This window comes from Panulirus ornatus, chromosome 43 (assembly GCF_036320965.1).
Source record: "Panulirus ornatus isolate Po-2019 chromosome 43, ASM3632096v1, whole genome shotgun sequence".
Classification (NCBI taxonomy): domain Eukaryota; kingdom Metazoa; phylum Arthropoda; class Malacostraca; order Decapoda; family Palinuridae; genus Panulirus; species Panulirus ornatus.
In genome coordinates this window covers 7,244,424-7,260,415 of record NC_092266.1, presented here as the reverse complement: position 1 = coordinate 7,260,415, position 15,992 = coordinate 7,244,424, and the positions used below count along the sequence as shown (strand labels likewise).

The window sequence follows — 15,992 nt, the reverse complement described above, 5'->3', positions numbered from 1 at the left end:
CCTGGATGGCTATGGGTCTGACCACTGGATGATCCTGGATGGTATGGCAACCACTGGTTGATCCTGGGTGGTATGACGACCACAGTGGATGATCCTGGATGGTATGGCTACCACAGTGGATGATCCTGGATGGAATGGCAACCACTGGATGATCCTGGATGGTATGACGACCACAGTGGATGATCCTGGATGGTATGGCTACCACAGTGGATGATCCTGGATGGTATGGCAACCACTGGATGATCCTGGATGGTATGACGACCACAGTGGATGATCCTGGATGGTATGGCTACCACACTGGATGATCCTGGATGGTATGACGACCACAGTGGATGATCCTGGATGGTATGACGACCACACTGGATGATCCTGGATGGTATGACGACCACACTGGATGATCCTGGATGGTATGACGACCACACTGGATGATCCTGGATGGTATGACGACCACACTGGATGATCCTGGATGGTATGACGACCACACTGGATGATCCTGGATGGTATGGCTACCACAGTGGATGATCCTGGATGGTATGGCAACCACTGGATGATCCTGGATGGTATGACGACCACACTGGATGATCCTGGATGGTATGGCTACCACACTGGATGATCCTGGATGGTATGACGACCACACTGGATGATCCTGGATGGTATGGCTACCACAGTGGATGATCCTGGATGGTATGACGACCACACTGGATGATCCTGGATGGTATGGCTACCACTGGATGATCCTGGATGGTATGGCTACCACACTGGATGATCCTGGATGGTATGACGACCACACTGGATGATCCTGGATGGTATGACGACCACACTGGATGATCCTGGATGGTATGGCTACCACACTGGATGATCCTGGATGGTATGACGACCACACTGGATGATCCTGGATGGTATGACGACCACACTGGATGATCCTGGATGGTATGGCTACCACACTGGATGATCCTGGATGGTATGACGACCACACTGGATGATCCTGGATGGTATGACGACCACACTGGATGATCCTGGATGGTATGGCTACCACACTGGATGATCCTGGATGGTATGGCTACCACTGGATGATCCTGGATGGTATGGCTACCACACTGGATGATCCTGGATGGTATGACGACCACACTGGATGATCCTGGATGGTATGACGACCACTGGATGATCCTGGATGGTATGACGACCACACTGGATGATTCTGGATGGTATGGCTACCACAGTGGATGATCCTGGATGGTATGGCTACCACACTGGATGATCCTGGATGGTATGACTACCACACTGGATGATCCTGGATGGTATGGCTACCACACTGGATGATCCTGGATGGTATGACGACCACACTGGATGATCCTGGATGGTATGACGACCACACTGGATGATCCTGGATGGTATGGCTACCACACTGGATGATCCTGGATGGTATGGCTACCACACTGGATGATCCTGGATGGTATGACGACCACACTGGATGATCCTGGATGGTATGGCTACCACACTGGATGATCCTGGATGGTATGACGACCACACTGGATGATCCTGGATGGTATGGCTACCACAGTGGATGATCCTGGATGGTATGACGACCACACTGGATGATCCTGGATGGTATGGCTACCACACTGGATGATCCTGGATGGTATGGCTACCACACTGGATGATCCTGGATGGTATGGCTACCACACTGGATGATCCTGGATGGTATGGCTACCACACTGGATGATCCTGGATGGTATGACGACCACACTGGATGATCCTGGATGGTATGGCAACCACTGGATGATCCTGGATGGTATGACGACCACACTGGATGATCCTGGATGGTATGGCTACCACACTGGATGATCCTGGATGGTATGCGACCACACTGGATGATCCTGGATGGTATGGCTACCACAGTGGATGATCCTGGATGGTATGGCGACCACACTGGATGATCCTGGATGGTATGGCTACCACACTGGATGATCCTGGATGGTATGACGACCACACTGGATGATCCTGGATGGTATGGCTACCACACTGGATGATCCTGGATGGTATGGCTACCACACTGGATGATCCTGGATGGTATGCTACCACACTGGATGATCCTGGATGGTATGGCTACCACACTGGATGATCCTGGATGGTATGACGACCACACTGGATGATCCTGGATGGTATGGCTACCCACTGGATGATCCTGGATGGTATGACTACCACACTGGATGATCCTGGATGGTATGGCTACCACACTGGATGATCCTGGATGGTATGCGACCACACTGGATGATCCTGGATGGTATGACGACCACACTGGATGATCCTGGATGGTATGGCTACCACACTGGATGATCCTGGATGGTATGGCTACCACACTGGATGATCCTGGATGGTATGGCTACCACACTGGATGATCCTGGATGGTATGGCTACCACACTGGATGATCCTGGATGGTATGGCTACCACACTGGATGATCCTGGATGGTATGACGACCACACTGGATGATCCTGGATGGTATGGCTACCACACTGGATGATCCTGGATGGTATGACGACCACACTGGATGATCCTGGATGGTATGGCTACCACACTGGATGATCCTGGATGGTATGGCTACCACACTGGATGATCCTGGATGGTATGGCTACCACACTGGATGATCCTGGATGGTATGACGACCACACTGGATGATCCTGGATGGTATGACGACCACACTGGATGATCCTGGATGGTATGGCTACCACACTGGATGATCCTGGATGGTATGGCTACCACACTGGATGATCCTGGATGGTATGGCTACCACACTGGATGATCCTGGATGGTATGACGACCACACTGGATGATCCTGGATGGTATGGCTACCACACTGGATGATCCTGGATGGTATGGCTACCACACTGGATGATCCTGGATGGTATGGCTACCACACTGGATGATCCTGGATGGTATGACGACCACACTGGATGATCCTGGATGGTATGGCTACCACACTGGATGATCCTGGATGGTATGGCTACCACACTGGATGATCCTGGATGGTATGACGACCACACTGGATGATCCTGGATGGTATGGCTACCACACTGGATGATCCTGGATGGTATGACGACCACACTGGATGATCCTGGATGGTATGACGACCCACTGGATGATCCTGGATGGTATGACGACCACACTGGATGATCCTGGATGGTATGGCAACCACTGGATGATCCTGGATGGTATGACGACCACACTGGATGATCCTGGATGGTATGGCTACCCACACTGATGATCCTGGATGGTATGCCGACCACTGGATGATCCTGGATGGTATGGCTACACACTGGATGATCCTGGATGGTATGACGACCACACTGGTTGATCCTGGATGGTATGACTACCACACTGGATGATCCTGGATGGTATGACGACCACACTGGATGATCCTGGATGGTATGACTACCCACACTGGAATGATCCTAGATGGCTATGGCAACCCAACTGGATTATCACTGGATGGTATGGCTACGACACTGGAAGATCCTGGATGGTCTGACGCACACCACTGGATGATCCTGGATGGTATGGCTACCACGTGATGATCCAGGAAGGTATGGCAACCACTGGATGATCCTGGATGAACTGAACGACCACACTGGAATGAATCCTGGATGGTATTGACTACCCAAGTGGACTGATCCTGGATGGATGGCTACCACGTGATGATCATCACACGCACGTCATCACCAACGCACGTCAGCACCATAACTAACGCACGTCAGCACCATCACTAACGCACGTCACCACCATCACTAACGCACGTCAGCACCATCACTAACGCACGTCAGCACCATCACCAACGCACGTCAGCACCATCACTAACGCACGTCAGCACCATCACCACCACACGTCAGCACCATCACCAACGCATGTCAGCACCATCACTAACGCACGTCACCACCATCACTAACGCACGTCAGCACCATCACCAACGCACGTCACCACCATCACTAACGCACGTCAGCACCATCACCACCACACGTCAGCACCATCACCAACACACGTCAGCACCATCACTAACGCACGTCACCACCATCACTAACGCACGTCACCACCATCACTAACGCACGTCACCACCATCACTAACGCACGTCACCACCATCACCACCACACGTCAGCACCATCACCAACGCACGTCAGCACCATCACTAACGCACGTCAGCACCATCACCACCACACGTCAGCACCATCACCACCACACGTCAGCACCATCACTAACGCACGTCAGCACCATCACCACCACACGTCAGCACCATCACTAACGCACGTCAGCACCATCACCACCACACGTCAGCACCATCACTAACGCACGTCAGCACCATCACTAACGCACGTCAGCACCATCACTAACGCACGTCAGCACCATCACTAACGCACGTCAGCACCATTACCAACGCACGTCAGCACCATCACCAACGCACGTCAGCACCATCACTGACGCACGTCAGCACCATCACCAACGCACGTCAGCACCATCACTAACGCACGTCAGCACCATCACCACCACACGTCAGCACCATCACTAACGCACGTCAGCACCATCACCACCACACGTCAGCACCATCACCACCACACGTCAGCACCATCACTAACGCACGTCACCACCATCACTAACGCACGTCACCACCATCACTAACGCACGTCACCACCATCACTAACGCACGTCAGCACCATCACTAACGCACGTCAGCACCATCACTAACGCACGTCAGCACCATTACCAACGCACGTCAGCACCATCACCAACGCACGTCAGCACCATCACTAACACACGTCAGCACCATCACTAACGCACGTCAGCACCATCACCAACGCACGTCAGCACCATCACTAACGCACGTCAGCACCATCACCAACGCACGTCAGCACCATCACTAACGCACGTCAGCAATGGCTCATCTCCTCCTCGTACACTTACGACCTTCGAATCACCTGTTTATGGACTCAGTATACATCTAAACAGCTGCTGTTTGCACATAACTCCCTTCACTTCTCCCCTCCCGAGCCTTCCTCTGGTCCACATGTAAACAATGCGTTACGAGACAAAGTACAGAGAAGTGTATACAAGATCAGCCTTGGTGCTTCTTTCTTACTTTTCATATCAGTTAAGACGGTACAGCAGTCATCCCACCGCCCTAATAAAGCTATCTTAATATTATTGATATTATTATTATTGTTACTATCAATATATATATATATATATATATATATATATATATATATATATATATATATATATATATATATATATATATATATATATATGTATATACATACGTCCACACACGCAAATATACATACCTACACAGCTTTCCATGGTTTACCCCAGACGCTTCACATGCCTTGATTCAATCCACTGACAGCACGTCAACCCCGGTATACCACATCGCTCCAATTCACTCTATTCCTTGCCCTCCTTTCACCCTCCTGCATGTTCAGGCCCCGATCACACAAAATCTTTTTCACTCCATCTTTCCACCTCCAATTTGGTCTCCCACTTCTCCTCGTTCCCTCCACCTCCGACACATATATCCTCTTGGTCAATCTTTCCTCACTCATTCTCTCCATGTGCCCAAACCACTTCAAAACACCCTCTTCTGCTCTCTCAACCACGCTCTTTTTATTTCCACACATCTCTCTTACCCTTACGTTACTTACTCGATCAAACCACCTCACACCACACATTGTCCTCAAACATCTCATTTCCAGCACATCCATCCTCCTGCGCACAACTCTATCCATAGCCCACGCCTCGCAACCATACAACATTGTTGGAACCACTATTCCTTCAAACATACCCATTTTTGCTTTCCGAGATAATGTTCTCGACTTCCACACATTCTTCAAGGCCCCCAGAATTTTCGCCCCCTCCCCCACCCTATGATCCACTTCCGCTTCCATGGTTCCATCCGCTGACAGATCCACTCCCAGATATCTAAAACACTTCACTTCCTCCAGTTTTTCTCCATTCAAACTCACCTCCCAATTGACTTGACCCTCAACCCTACTGTACCTAATAACCTTGCTCTTATTCACATTTACTCTTAACTTTCTTCTTCCACACACTTTACCAAACTCAGTCACCAGCTTCTGCAGTTTCTCACATGAATCAGCCACCAGCGCTGTATCATCAGCGAACAACAACTGACTCACTTCCCAAGCTCTCTCATCCCCAACTGACTTCATACTTGCCCCTCTTTCCAAAACTCTTGCATTTACCTCCCTAACAACCCCATCCATAAACAAATTAAACAACCATGGAGACATTACACACCCCTGCCGCAAACCTACATTCACTGAGAACCAATCACTTTCCTCTCTTCCTACACGTACACATGCCTGACATCCTCGATAAAAACTTTTCACTGCTTCTAACAACTTTCCTCCCACACCATATATTCTTAATACCTTCCACAGAGCATCTCTATCAACTCTATCATATGCCTTCTCCAGATCCATAAATGCTACATACAAATCCATTTGCTTTTCTAAGTATTTCTCACATACATTCTTCAAAGCAAACACCTGATCTACACATCCTCTACCACTTCTGAAACCACACTGCTCTTCCCCAATCTGATGCTCTGTACATGCCTTCACCCTCTCAATCAATACCCTTCCATATAATTTACCAGAAATACTCAACAAACTTATACCTCTGTAATTTGAGCACTCACTCTTATCCCCTTTGCCTTTGTACAATGGCACTATGCACGCATTCCGCCAATCCTCAGGCACCTCACCATGAGTCATACATACATTAAATAACCTTACCAACCAGTCAACAATACAGTCACCCCCTTTTTTAATAAATTCCACTGCAATACCATCCAAACCTGCTGCCTTGCCGGCTTTCATCTTCCGCAAAGCTTTCACTACCTCTTCTCTGTTTACCAAATCATTTTCCCTAACCCTCTCACTTTGCACACCACCTCGACCAAAACACCCTATATCTGCCACTCTATCATCAAACACATTCAACAAACCTTCAAAATACTCACTCCATCTCCTTCTCACATCACCACTACTTGTTATCACCTCCCCATTTGCGCCCTTCACTGAAGTTCCCATTTGCTCCCTTGTCTTACGCACTTTATTTACCTCCTTCCAGAACATCTTTTTATTCTCCCTAAAATTTAATGATACTCTCTCACCCCAACTCTCATTTGCCCTTTTTTTCACCTCTTGCACCTTTCTCTTGACCTCCTGTCTCTTTCTTTTATACATCTCCCACTCAATTGCATTTTTTCCCTGCAAAAATCGTCCAAATGCCTCTCTCTTCTCTTTCACTAATACTCTTACTTCTTCATCCCACCACTCACTACCCTTTCTAATCAACCCACCTCCCACTCTTCTCATGCCACAAGCATCTTTTGCGCAATCCATCACTGATTCCCTAAATACATCCCATTCCTCCCCCACTCCCCTTATATATATATATATTCCCATGAGTCCACGGGGAAAATGAAACACGATAAGCTCCCAAGTGCACTTTCGTGTAATAATCACATCATCAGGGGAGACACAAGAGAGAAATATAACAGTCAGTTGATATACATCGAAGAGACGAAGCTAGGACGCCATTTGGTAAACATGTGATTGTCCAAGACAGGACAGATATATATATATATATATATATATATATATATATATATATATATATATATATATATATATATATATATATATATATTATTTTTTTTTATTATACTTTGTCGCTGTCTCCCGCGTTTGCGAGGTAGCGCAAGGAAACAGACGAAAGAAATGGCCCAACCCCCCCCCATACACATGTATATACATACGTCCACACACGCAAATATACATACCTACACAGCTTTCCATGGTTTACCCCAGACGCTTGACATGCCTTGATTCAATCCACTGACAGCACGTCAACCCTGGTATACCACATCGCTCCAATTCACTCTATTCCTTGCCCTCCTTTCACCCTCCTGCATGTTCAGGCCCCGATCACACAAAATCTTTTTCACTCCATCTTTCCACCTCCAATTTGGTCTCCCTCTTCTCCTCGTTCCCTCCACCTCCGACACATATATCCTCTTGGTCAATCTTTCCTCACTCATTCTCTCCATGTGCCCAAACCACTTCAAAACACCCTCTTCTGCTCTCTCAACCACGCTCTTTTTATTTCCACACATCTCTCTTACCCTTACGTTACTCACTCGATCAAACCACCTCACACCACACATTGTCCTCAAACATCTCATTTCCAGCACATCCATCCTCCTGCGCACAACTCTATCCATAGCCCACGCCTCGCAACCATACAACATTGTTGGAACCACTATTCCTTCAAACATACCCATTTTTGCTTTCCGAGATAATGTTCTCGACTTCCACACATTCTTCAAGGCCCCCAGAATTTTTGCCCCCTCCCCCACCCTATGATCCACTTCCGCTTCCATGGTTCCATCCGCTGCCAGATCCACTCCCAGATATCTAAAACACTTCACTTCCTCCAGTTTTTCTCCATTCAAACTCACCTCCCAATTGACTTGACCCTCAACCCTACTGTACCTAATAACCTTGCTCTTATTCACATTTACTCTTAACTTTCTTCTTCCACATATATATATATATATATATATATATATATATATATATATATATATATATATATATATATATATATATATATATATATATCCCTGGGGATAGGGGAGAAAGAATACTTCCCACGTATTCCCTGCGTGTCGTAGAAGGCGACTAAAAGGGGAGGGAGCGGGGGGCTGGAAATCCTCCCCTCTCAATTTTTTTTAATTTTCCAAAAGAAGGAACAGAGAAGGGGGCCAGTGAGGATATTCCCTCAGTGGCCCAGTTCTCTGTTCTTAACGCTACCTCGCTAACGCGGGAAATGGCGAATAGTTTGAAAAAAAAAAAAAAAAAAATATATATATATATATATATATATATATATATATATATATATATATATATATATATATATATTGATCAGACTCGTCCGTGGTGTGTGTTATGAAGGTCAAATCGCAATTCAGTTCGAGTTGAGCAACTTATATTTAACATGTAATTGATTTTCTGTACAGTTCACCGCTACGCGTCCCGCGCAGACGATCCACCTCACCATCACGTGCAAACACCTTATAAAGTTTATATATCCCATCACCAATATCCCATCACCAACATACCATCACCAACATTCCATCACCAACATACCATCACCAACATACCATCACCAACATTCCATCACCAACATACCATCACCAACATACCATCACCAACATACCATCACCAACATACCATCACCAACATACCATCACCAACATACCATCACCAACATTCCATCACCAACATACCATCACCAACATTCCATCACCAACATACCATCACCAACATACCATTACCAACATACCATCACCAACATACCATCACCAACATTCCATCACCAACATACCATCACCAACATACCATTACCAACATACCATTACCAACATACCATCACCAACATACCATCACCAACATAGCATCACCAACATACCATCACCAACATACCATTACCAACATACCATCACCAACATACCATCACCAACATACCATCACCAACATACCATCACCAACATACCATCACCAACATTCCATCACCAACATACCATCACCAACATACCATCACCAACATTCCATCACCAACATACCATTACCAACATACCATTACCAACATACCATCACCAACATACCATCACCAACATACCATCACCAACATACCATCACCAACATACCATCACCAACATACCATCACCAACATACCATCACCAACATCCCATCACCAACATACCATCACCAACATACCATCACCAACATACCATCACCAACATACCATCACCAACATTCCGTCTCTCCTCTGCCATTAGTTTACCAGTGGCGTCTTAACTACGTCTCTTCCTTGTTTATTAATTGATTGTTCCTTTTCTTCCATCATATTTTGTATCTCCCCTGATGATGTGATCATTACACGAAAGTGCACTTGGGAACTTATCGTATTCCATTTTCCTTGTGGTTATCAGCATATACTGTATATATACATATATACTATATACTATATATATATATATATATATATATATATATATATATATATATATATATATATATATATATAAGATGAGATAGAGGGATGATAAGCGGGTTTGGTCAGGTAAGAGTGGGATCACAACACTATACAAGGACAGTTCCATCGTATACAGAACCACATCAAACTGCTCACAACACAGGGAGTTCCCACAACTGAACAAGGCTTCTAACTCCTTATAGATCTCGGTGTACAGAAAGGTGTCCAAGGTACAGGTAATAACATTAATGTTATTATTATCATGATTAACATGATTATCATTGTTATTATTATGATTAACATTATTATCATGGTTATCATTCAACGCATTCCCCTGGTGTGGGAAGTAGTGACAATGTTACTGTGTGTGAGTGTGAGTGTAGACATGTTACTGTGTGTGAGTGTGTGTGTAGACATGTTACTGTGTGTGAGTGTGTGTGTAGACATGTTACTGTGTGCGAGTGTGAGTGTAGACATGTTACTGTGTGCGAGTGTGAGTGTAGACATGTTACTGTGTGTGAGTGTGTGTGTGTAGACATGTTACTGTGTGTGAGTGTGTGTGTAGACATGTTACTGTGTGCGAGTGTGAGTGTAGACATGTTACTGTGTGCGAGTGTGAGTGTAGACATGTTACTGTGTGTGAGTGTGTGTAGACATGTTACTGTGTGTGAGTGTGTGTGTAGACATGTTACTGTGTGTGAGTGTGAGTGTAGACATGTTACTGTCTGTGGGTGTGAGTGTAGACATGTTACTGTGTGTGAGTGTGTGTGTAGACATGTTACTGTGTGTGAGTGTGTGTGTGTAGACATGTTACTGTGTGCGAGTGTGAGTGTGTAGACATGTTACTGTGTGTGAGTGTGTGTGTAGACATGTCTGTGCGAGTGTGTGTGTGTGTGTAGACATGTTCCTCTGTGCGAGTGTGTGTGTGTAGACATGTTACTGTGTGTGAGTGTGTGTGTAGACATGTTACTGTGTGCGAGTGTGTGTGTGTGTGTGTGTAGACATGTTACTGTGTGCGAGTGTGTGTGTGTGTGTAGACATGTTACTCTGTGCGAGTGTGTGTGTGTAGACATGTTACTGTGTGTGTGTGTGTGTGTAGACATGTTACTGTGTGTGAGTGTGTGTGTAGACATGTTACTGTGTGAGTGTGTGTGTAGACATGTTACTGTGTGAGTGTGTGTGTAGACATGTTACTGTGTGCGAGTGTGTGTGTGTGTGTAGACATGTTACTGTGTGCGAGTGTGTGTGTGTGTGTGTAGACATGTTACTGTGTGTGTGTGTGTGTGTGTGTGTGTGTGTGTGTGTGTGTGTGTGTAGATATGTTACTGTGTGTGAGTGTGTGTGTAGACATGTTACTGTGTGCGAGTGTGTGTGTGTGTGTGTAGACATGTTACTCTGTGCGAGTGTGTGTGTGTGTAGACATGTTACTGTGTGTGTTTGTGTGTGTGTAGACATGTTACTGTGTGTGAGTGTGTGTGTAGACATGTTATTGTGTGTGTGTGTGTGTGTGTGTGTGTGTGTAGACATGACATGTTACTGTGTGTGAGTGTGTGTGTAGACATGTTACTGTGTGTGTGTGTGTGTGTGTGTGTGTGTGTGTGTGTAGACATGTTACTGTGTGTGAGTGTGTGTGTAGACATGTTACTGTGTGTGTGTGTGTGTGTGTGTGTGTGTGTGTGTGTGTGTGTGTGTAGACATGTCTGTGCGAGCGTGTGTGTGTGTGTGTAGACATGTTACTGTGTCTTAACTGCTGATGCTGACACAATGTAACCTGGTGTCAGCACACTATGTATGTCAGCATGCGCGTGACTGACACCTGCTACGCCACATTATGCTGTCAGCTAAGTCTACCTCTAAAAGAAACTGGGAATCGTGTTTACCTGACTCATTCTCTTCCTTGCGCTACCTCGCAAACGCGGGAGACAGCGACAAAGCAAAATAGTAATAATAATAATAATATCTTTTCTATCCAATTCTTCCTCAATATATTTGTCCATATTATGATTAACCCATTCGGGCCAAGCAACGCTAATTAGTATATTAATCTGACCTCACACCTTGACCTTATTTGACCTTATTTGACCTTGTGTTGTGTTTTCTTTCACTCTTCGAGAACTGAGTGCTTGAGTCCCTCCCCTTCCCCCCCTATGTAACACAGAGCCAGTTACGGCGTCACGCGATTGCTCTGCGACCCACAGCAAGTCGAGGATGAGCCGTTTTGGTGATGGTTTCTTTACTTCCACCGCTTAGCTTTAGCACTGTCTCGTGGCCCCATCCAAACATGATGATTTCTTCTACGTTTTTTAAATTTCTGTCGTTATTTTTCTACTTGTTTCTTTCAACTCTTTTTCATGTCTAAGACCTGGCCTGGATGAAGCCTTCTGTCCATAGACAGAAGGACAGTAAAGTCTCGCGCGCGCGCTGTCCATTTTGGCATGATTTCAGGGGTTTCTCCCGTCTACGTCTTCTGTCTGAGCTTCAGCCCAGCAGTGATGTCAGTGAAGGTGTTGACAGCTGGTCATCGCTCGGACGAACAGTGACGAACAGTGACGAACAGTGAGAGATGGTCCAGCCAGCCTCTCTCTCTCTGGCATCCACAGTCAACACGACGAGAGAGAGAGAGAGAGAGAGAGAGAGAGAGAGAGAGAGAGAGAGAGAGAGAGAGAGAGAGAGAGTGAGAGAGAGAGTGAGAGAGAGAGAGAGAGAGAGAGAGAGAGAGAGAGAGAGAGAGAGAGAGAGTGAGAGAGAGAGAGTGAGAAAGAGAGAGCCCGTCGTGTTGACCGCTCCAGCAACGCGTTTAAGGTTAGCACGTAACACGGAGGTAATCGATCGCGCTATAGATCGACCACTCGCTAATTCCAGTGGACCAGCGGACCAGCGGACCAGTGGACAGGAACTATGGAATATGGACCAGTGGACCAGCGGACAGGAACTGTGGAATATGGACCAGTGGACAGGAACTGTAGAATATGGACCAGTGGACAGGAACTGTGGAATATGGACCAGTGGACAGGAACTGTAGAATATGGACCAGTGGACAGGAACTGTGGAATATGGACCAGTGGACCAGTGGACAGGAACTGTGGAATATGGACCAGTGGACCAGTGGACAGGAACTGTGGAATATGGACCGGTGGATAGGAACTGTGGAATATGGACCAGTGGACCAGTGGACAGGAACTGTGGAATATGGACCAGTGGACCAGTGGACAGGAACTGTGGAATATGGACCAGTGGACCAGTGGACAGGAACTGTGGAATATGGACCAGTGGACCAGTGGACAGGAACTGTGGAATATGGACCAGTGGACCAGTGGACAGGAACTGTGGAATATGGACCGGTGGACAGGAACTGTGGAATATGGACCGGTGGACAGGAACTGTGGAATATGGACCAGTGGACCAGCGGACAAGAACTGTGGAATATGGACCAGTGGACCAGCGGACAAGAACTGTGGAATATGGACCAGTGGACCAGTGGACAGGAACTGTGGAATATGGACCAGTGGACCAGCGGACAAGAACTGTGGACTATAGACGGTTTATGTTGACGGGCATCGAGATGGTGGAGGAGGAGTACCATCTGTCAGTACACCAGGGGGAAGACAGATGGCGTCAGTAAGAGGAGTACCATCTGTCAGTACACTAGGAGGAAGACAGATGGCGTCATTAAGAGGAGTACCATCTGTCAGTACACCAGGGGGAAGACAGATGGCGTCAGTAAGAGGAGTACCATCTGTCAGTACACCACGAGGAAGACAGATGGCGTCAGTAAGAAGAGTACCATCTGTCAGTACACCTCGAGGAAGACAGATGGCGTCAGTAAGAGGAGTACCATCTGTCAGTGCAGCAGGGGGAAGACAGATGGCGTCAGTACACCAGGGGGAAGACAGATGGCGTCATTAAGACGAGTACCATCTGTCAGTACACCAGGAAGAAGACAGATGGCGTCAGTAAGAGGAGTACCATCTGTCAGTACACTAGGAGGAAGACAGATGGCGTCAGTAAGAGGAGTACCATCTGTCAGTACACCAGGGGGAAGACAGATGGCGTCAGTAAGAGGAGTACCATCTGTCAGTACAGCAGGAGGAAGACAGATGGCGTCAGTAAGAGGAGTACCATCTGTCAGTACACCAGGAGGAAGACAGATGGCTTCAGTAAGAGGAGTACCATCTGTCAGTACACCAGGGGGAAGACAGATGGCGTCAGTAAGAGGAGTACCTTCTGTCAGTACACCACGGGGAAGACAGATGGCGTCAGTAAGAGGAGTACCATCTGTCAGTACACCACGAGGAAGACAGATGGCGTCAGTAAGAGGAGTACCATCTGTCAGTACACCTCGAGGAAGACAGATGGCGTCAGTAAGAGGAGTACCATCTGTCAGTACACCACGAGGAAGACAGATGGCGTCAGTAAGAGGAGTACCATCTGTCAGTACACCTCGAGGAAGACAGATGGCGTCAGTACACCACAGATAGCGACATAAAGAGGAGTACCATCTGTCAGTACACCAGGGGGAAGACAGATGGCGTCAGTACACCACGAGGAAGACAGATGGCGTCAGTACACCACGAGGAAGACAGATGGCGTCAGTACACCAGGGGGAAGACAGATGGCGTCAGTAAGAGGAGTACCATCTGTCAGTACACCACGGGGAAGACAGATGGCGTCAGTAAGAGGAGTACCATCTGTCAGTACACCAGGAAGAAGACAGATGGCGTCAGTAAGAGGAGTACCATCTGTCAGTACACCAGGGGGAAGACAGATGGCGTCAGTAAGAGGAGTACCATCTGTCAGTACACCAGGGGGAAGACAGATGGCTTCAGTAAGAGGAGTACCATCTGTCAGTACACCAGGAGGAAGACAGATGGCGTCAGTAAGAGGAGTACCATCTGTCAGTACACTAGGAGGAAGACAGATGGCGTCAGTAAGAGGAGTACCATCTGTCAGTACAGCAGGAGGAAGACAGATGGCGTCAGTAGGTGGTAGACAAGTAAATGGTTGTACTTACGATTTTGTGGTTCAGTTGAGCCAGTTCTCTTTCTGCTGCCTTCCTGCGGTTGGCTTCCTGCTGCTGTCGCTTGTACTGGTTGTACTTGTACACCAGGTACATGCCAGGTAGGGCTAGGGCTACGAAGGGCCTCATGAGGGCGCTCTGGGTCAGGGGCCTGGGCATGGCGAAGCCACGGTCTCCCGAGGGCGAGGACGGTGGCGACGAAGGAGGACTGGAGGCCAGGGAGACGTAGGAGGGCGAGCCCGAGAGCGAGGCCAGGGAGGAGGGCGATCGAAGGAGGAGGCGACTCCAAGGGTTGGCGTGGCTCGAGGACGACTCGGAGACCGTGTCGCTCCAGAGGTGCTCCTCCTCCAGGGGGGAGTCCCGGTAGTGAGACGCTGCGGGGGAAGCGGTCGGCCTCCCGCGCGCTGCTACTCCACGAGAGGCAGATGGAGGGCGACTGTGGGATGGAGGCACTGCGAGCTCGCTTCTCCGACAGTTTCCGAGGGTGAGCCTTCAAGGGCGAGGTAGCGAGGGCGGCACGCGCTCCGCCGCCGCTGGAGGATCACTCGACCAAGCTGGGGCCGGCTGGTGTGAGTGCTGCGGACCGGAGGAGGAGCCACCTGACGCAGAACGACGTCGAAGGGAGCGAGTACGAGGCTGGGACGAGTCGGTACGAGCGAGAGAGAGGGAGGAGAGAAAGAAGGGAGGGGAGGAGAGGAAGGGAGAGAAGAGAAGGAAGAAGAAGAGGAAGAAGAGGAAGAGGAAGAAAAGAAGGAAGGAGGAGGAGGTTGGACGAGGTTGGAGACAGCGTGGTGGAAGGTGGATAGGGTGTGGTGCACCGTGCGAACTGGCCACCACACTCTGGCTCCTGACAACC

General features: G+C 47.9%; 1 protein-coding gene across 2 annotated transcripts in view; it reads right to left on the bottom strand.

The window, feature by feature from the left end:
• Window positions 1-15,642, bottom strand: part of LOC139762571 (uncharacterized) — a 442,924-nt gene extending 427,282 nt beyond the window's left edge. For both annotated transcript variants that reach the window (XM_071687600.1, XM_071687599.1), the window contains exon 1: window positions 15,131-15,642. In XM_071687600.1, the coding sequence (XP_071543701.1) occupies window positions 15,131-15,295 (165 nt within the window). In that variant the 5' untranslated portion in view covers window positions 15,296-15,642. The remainder of the gene's footprint in view (window positions 1-15,130) is intronic.
• Between the last annotated feature and the right edge of the window lie 350 nt (window positions 15,643-15,992).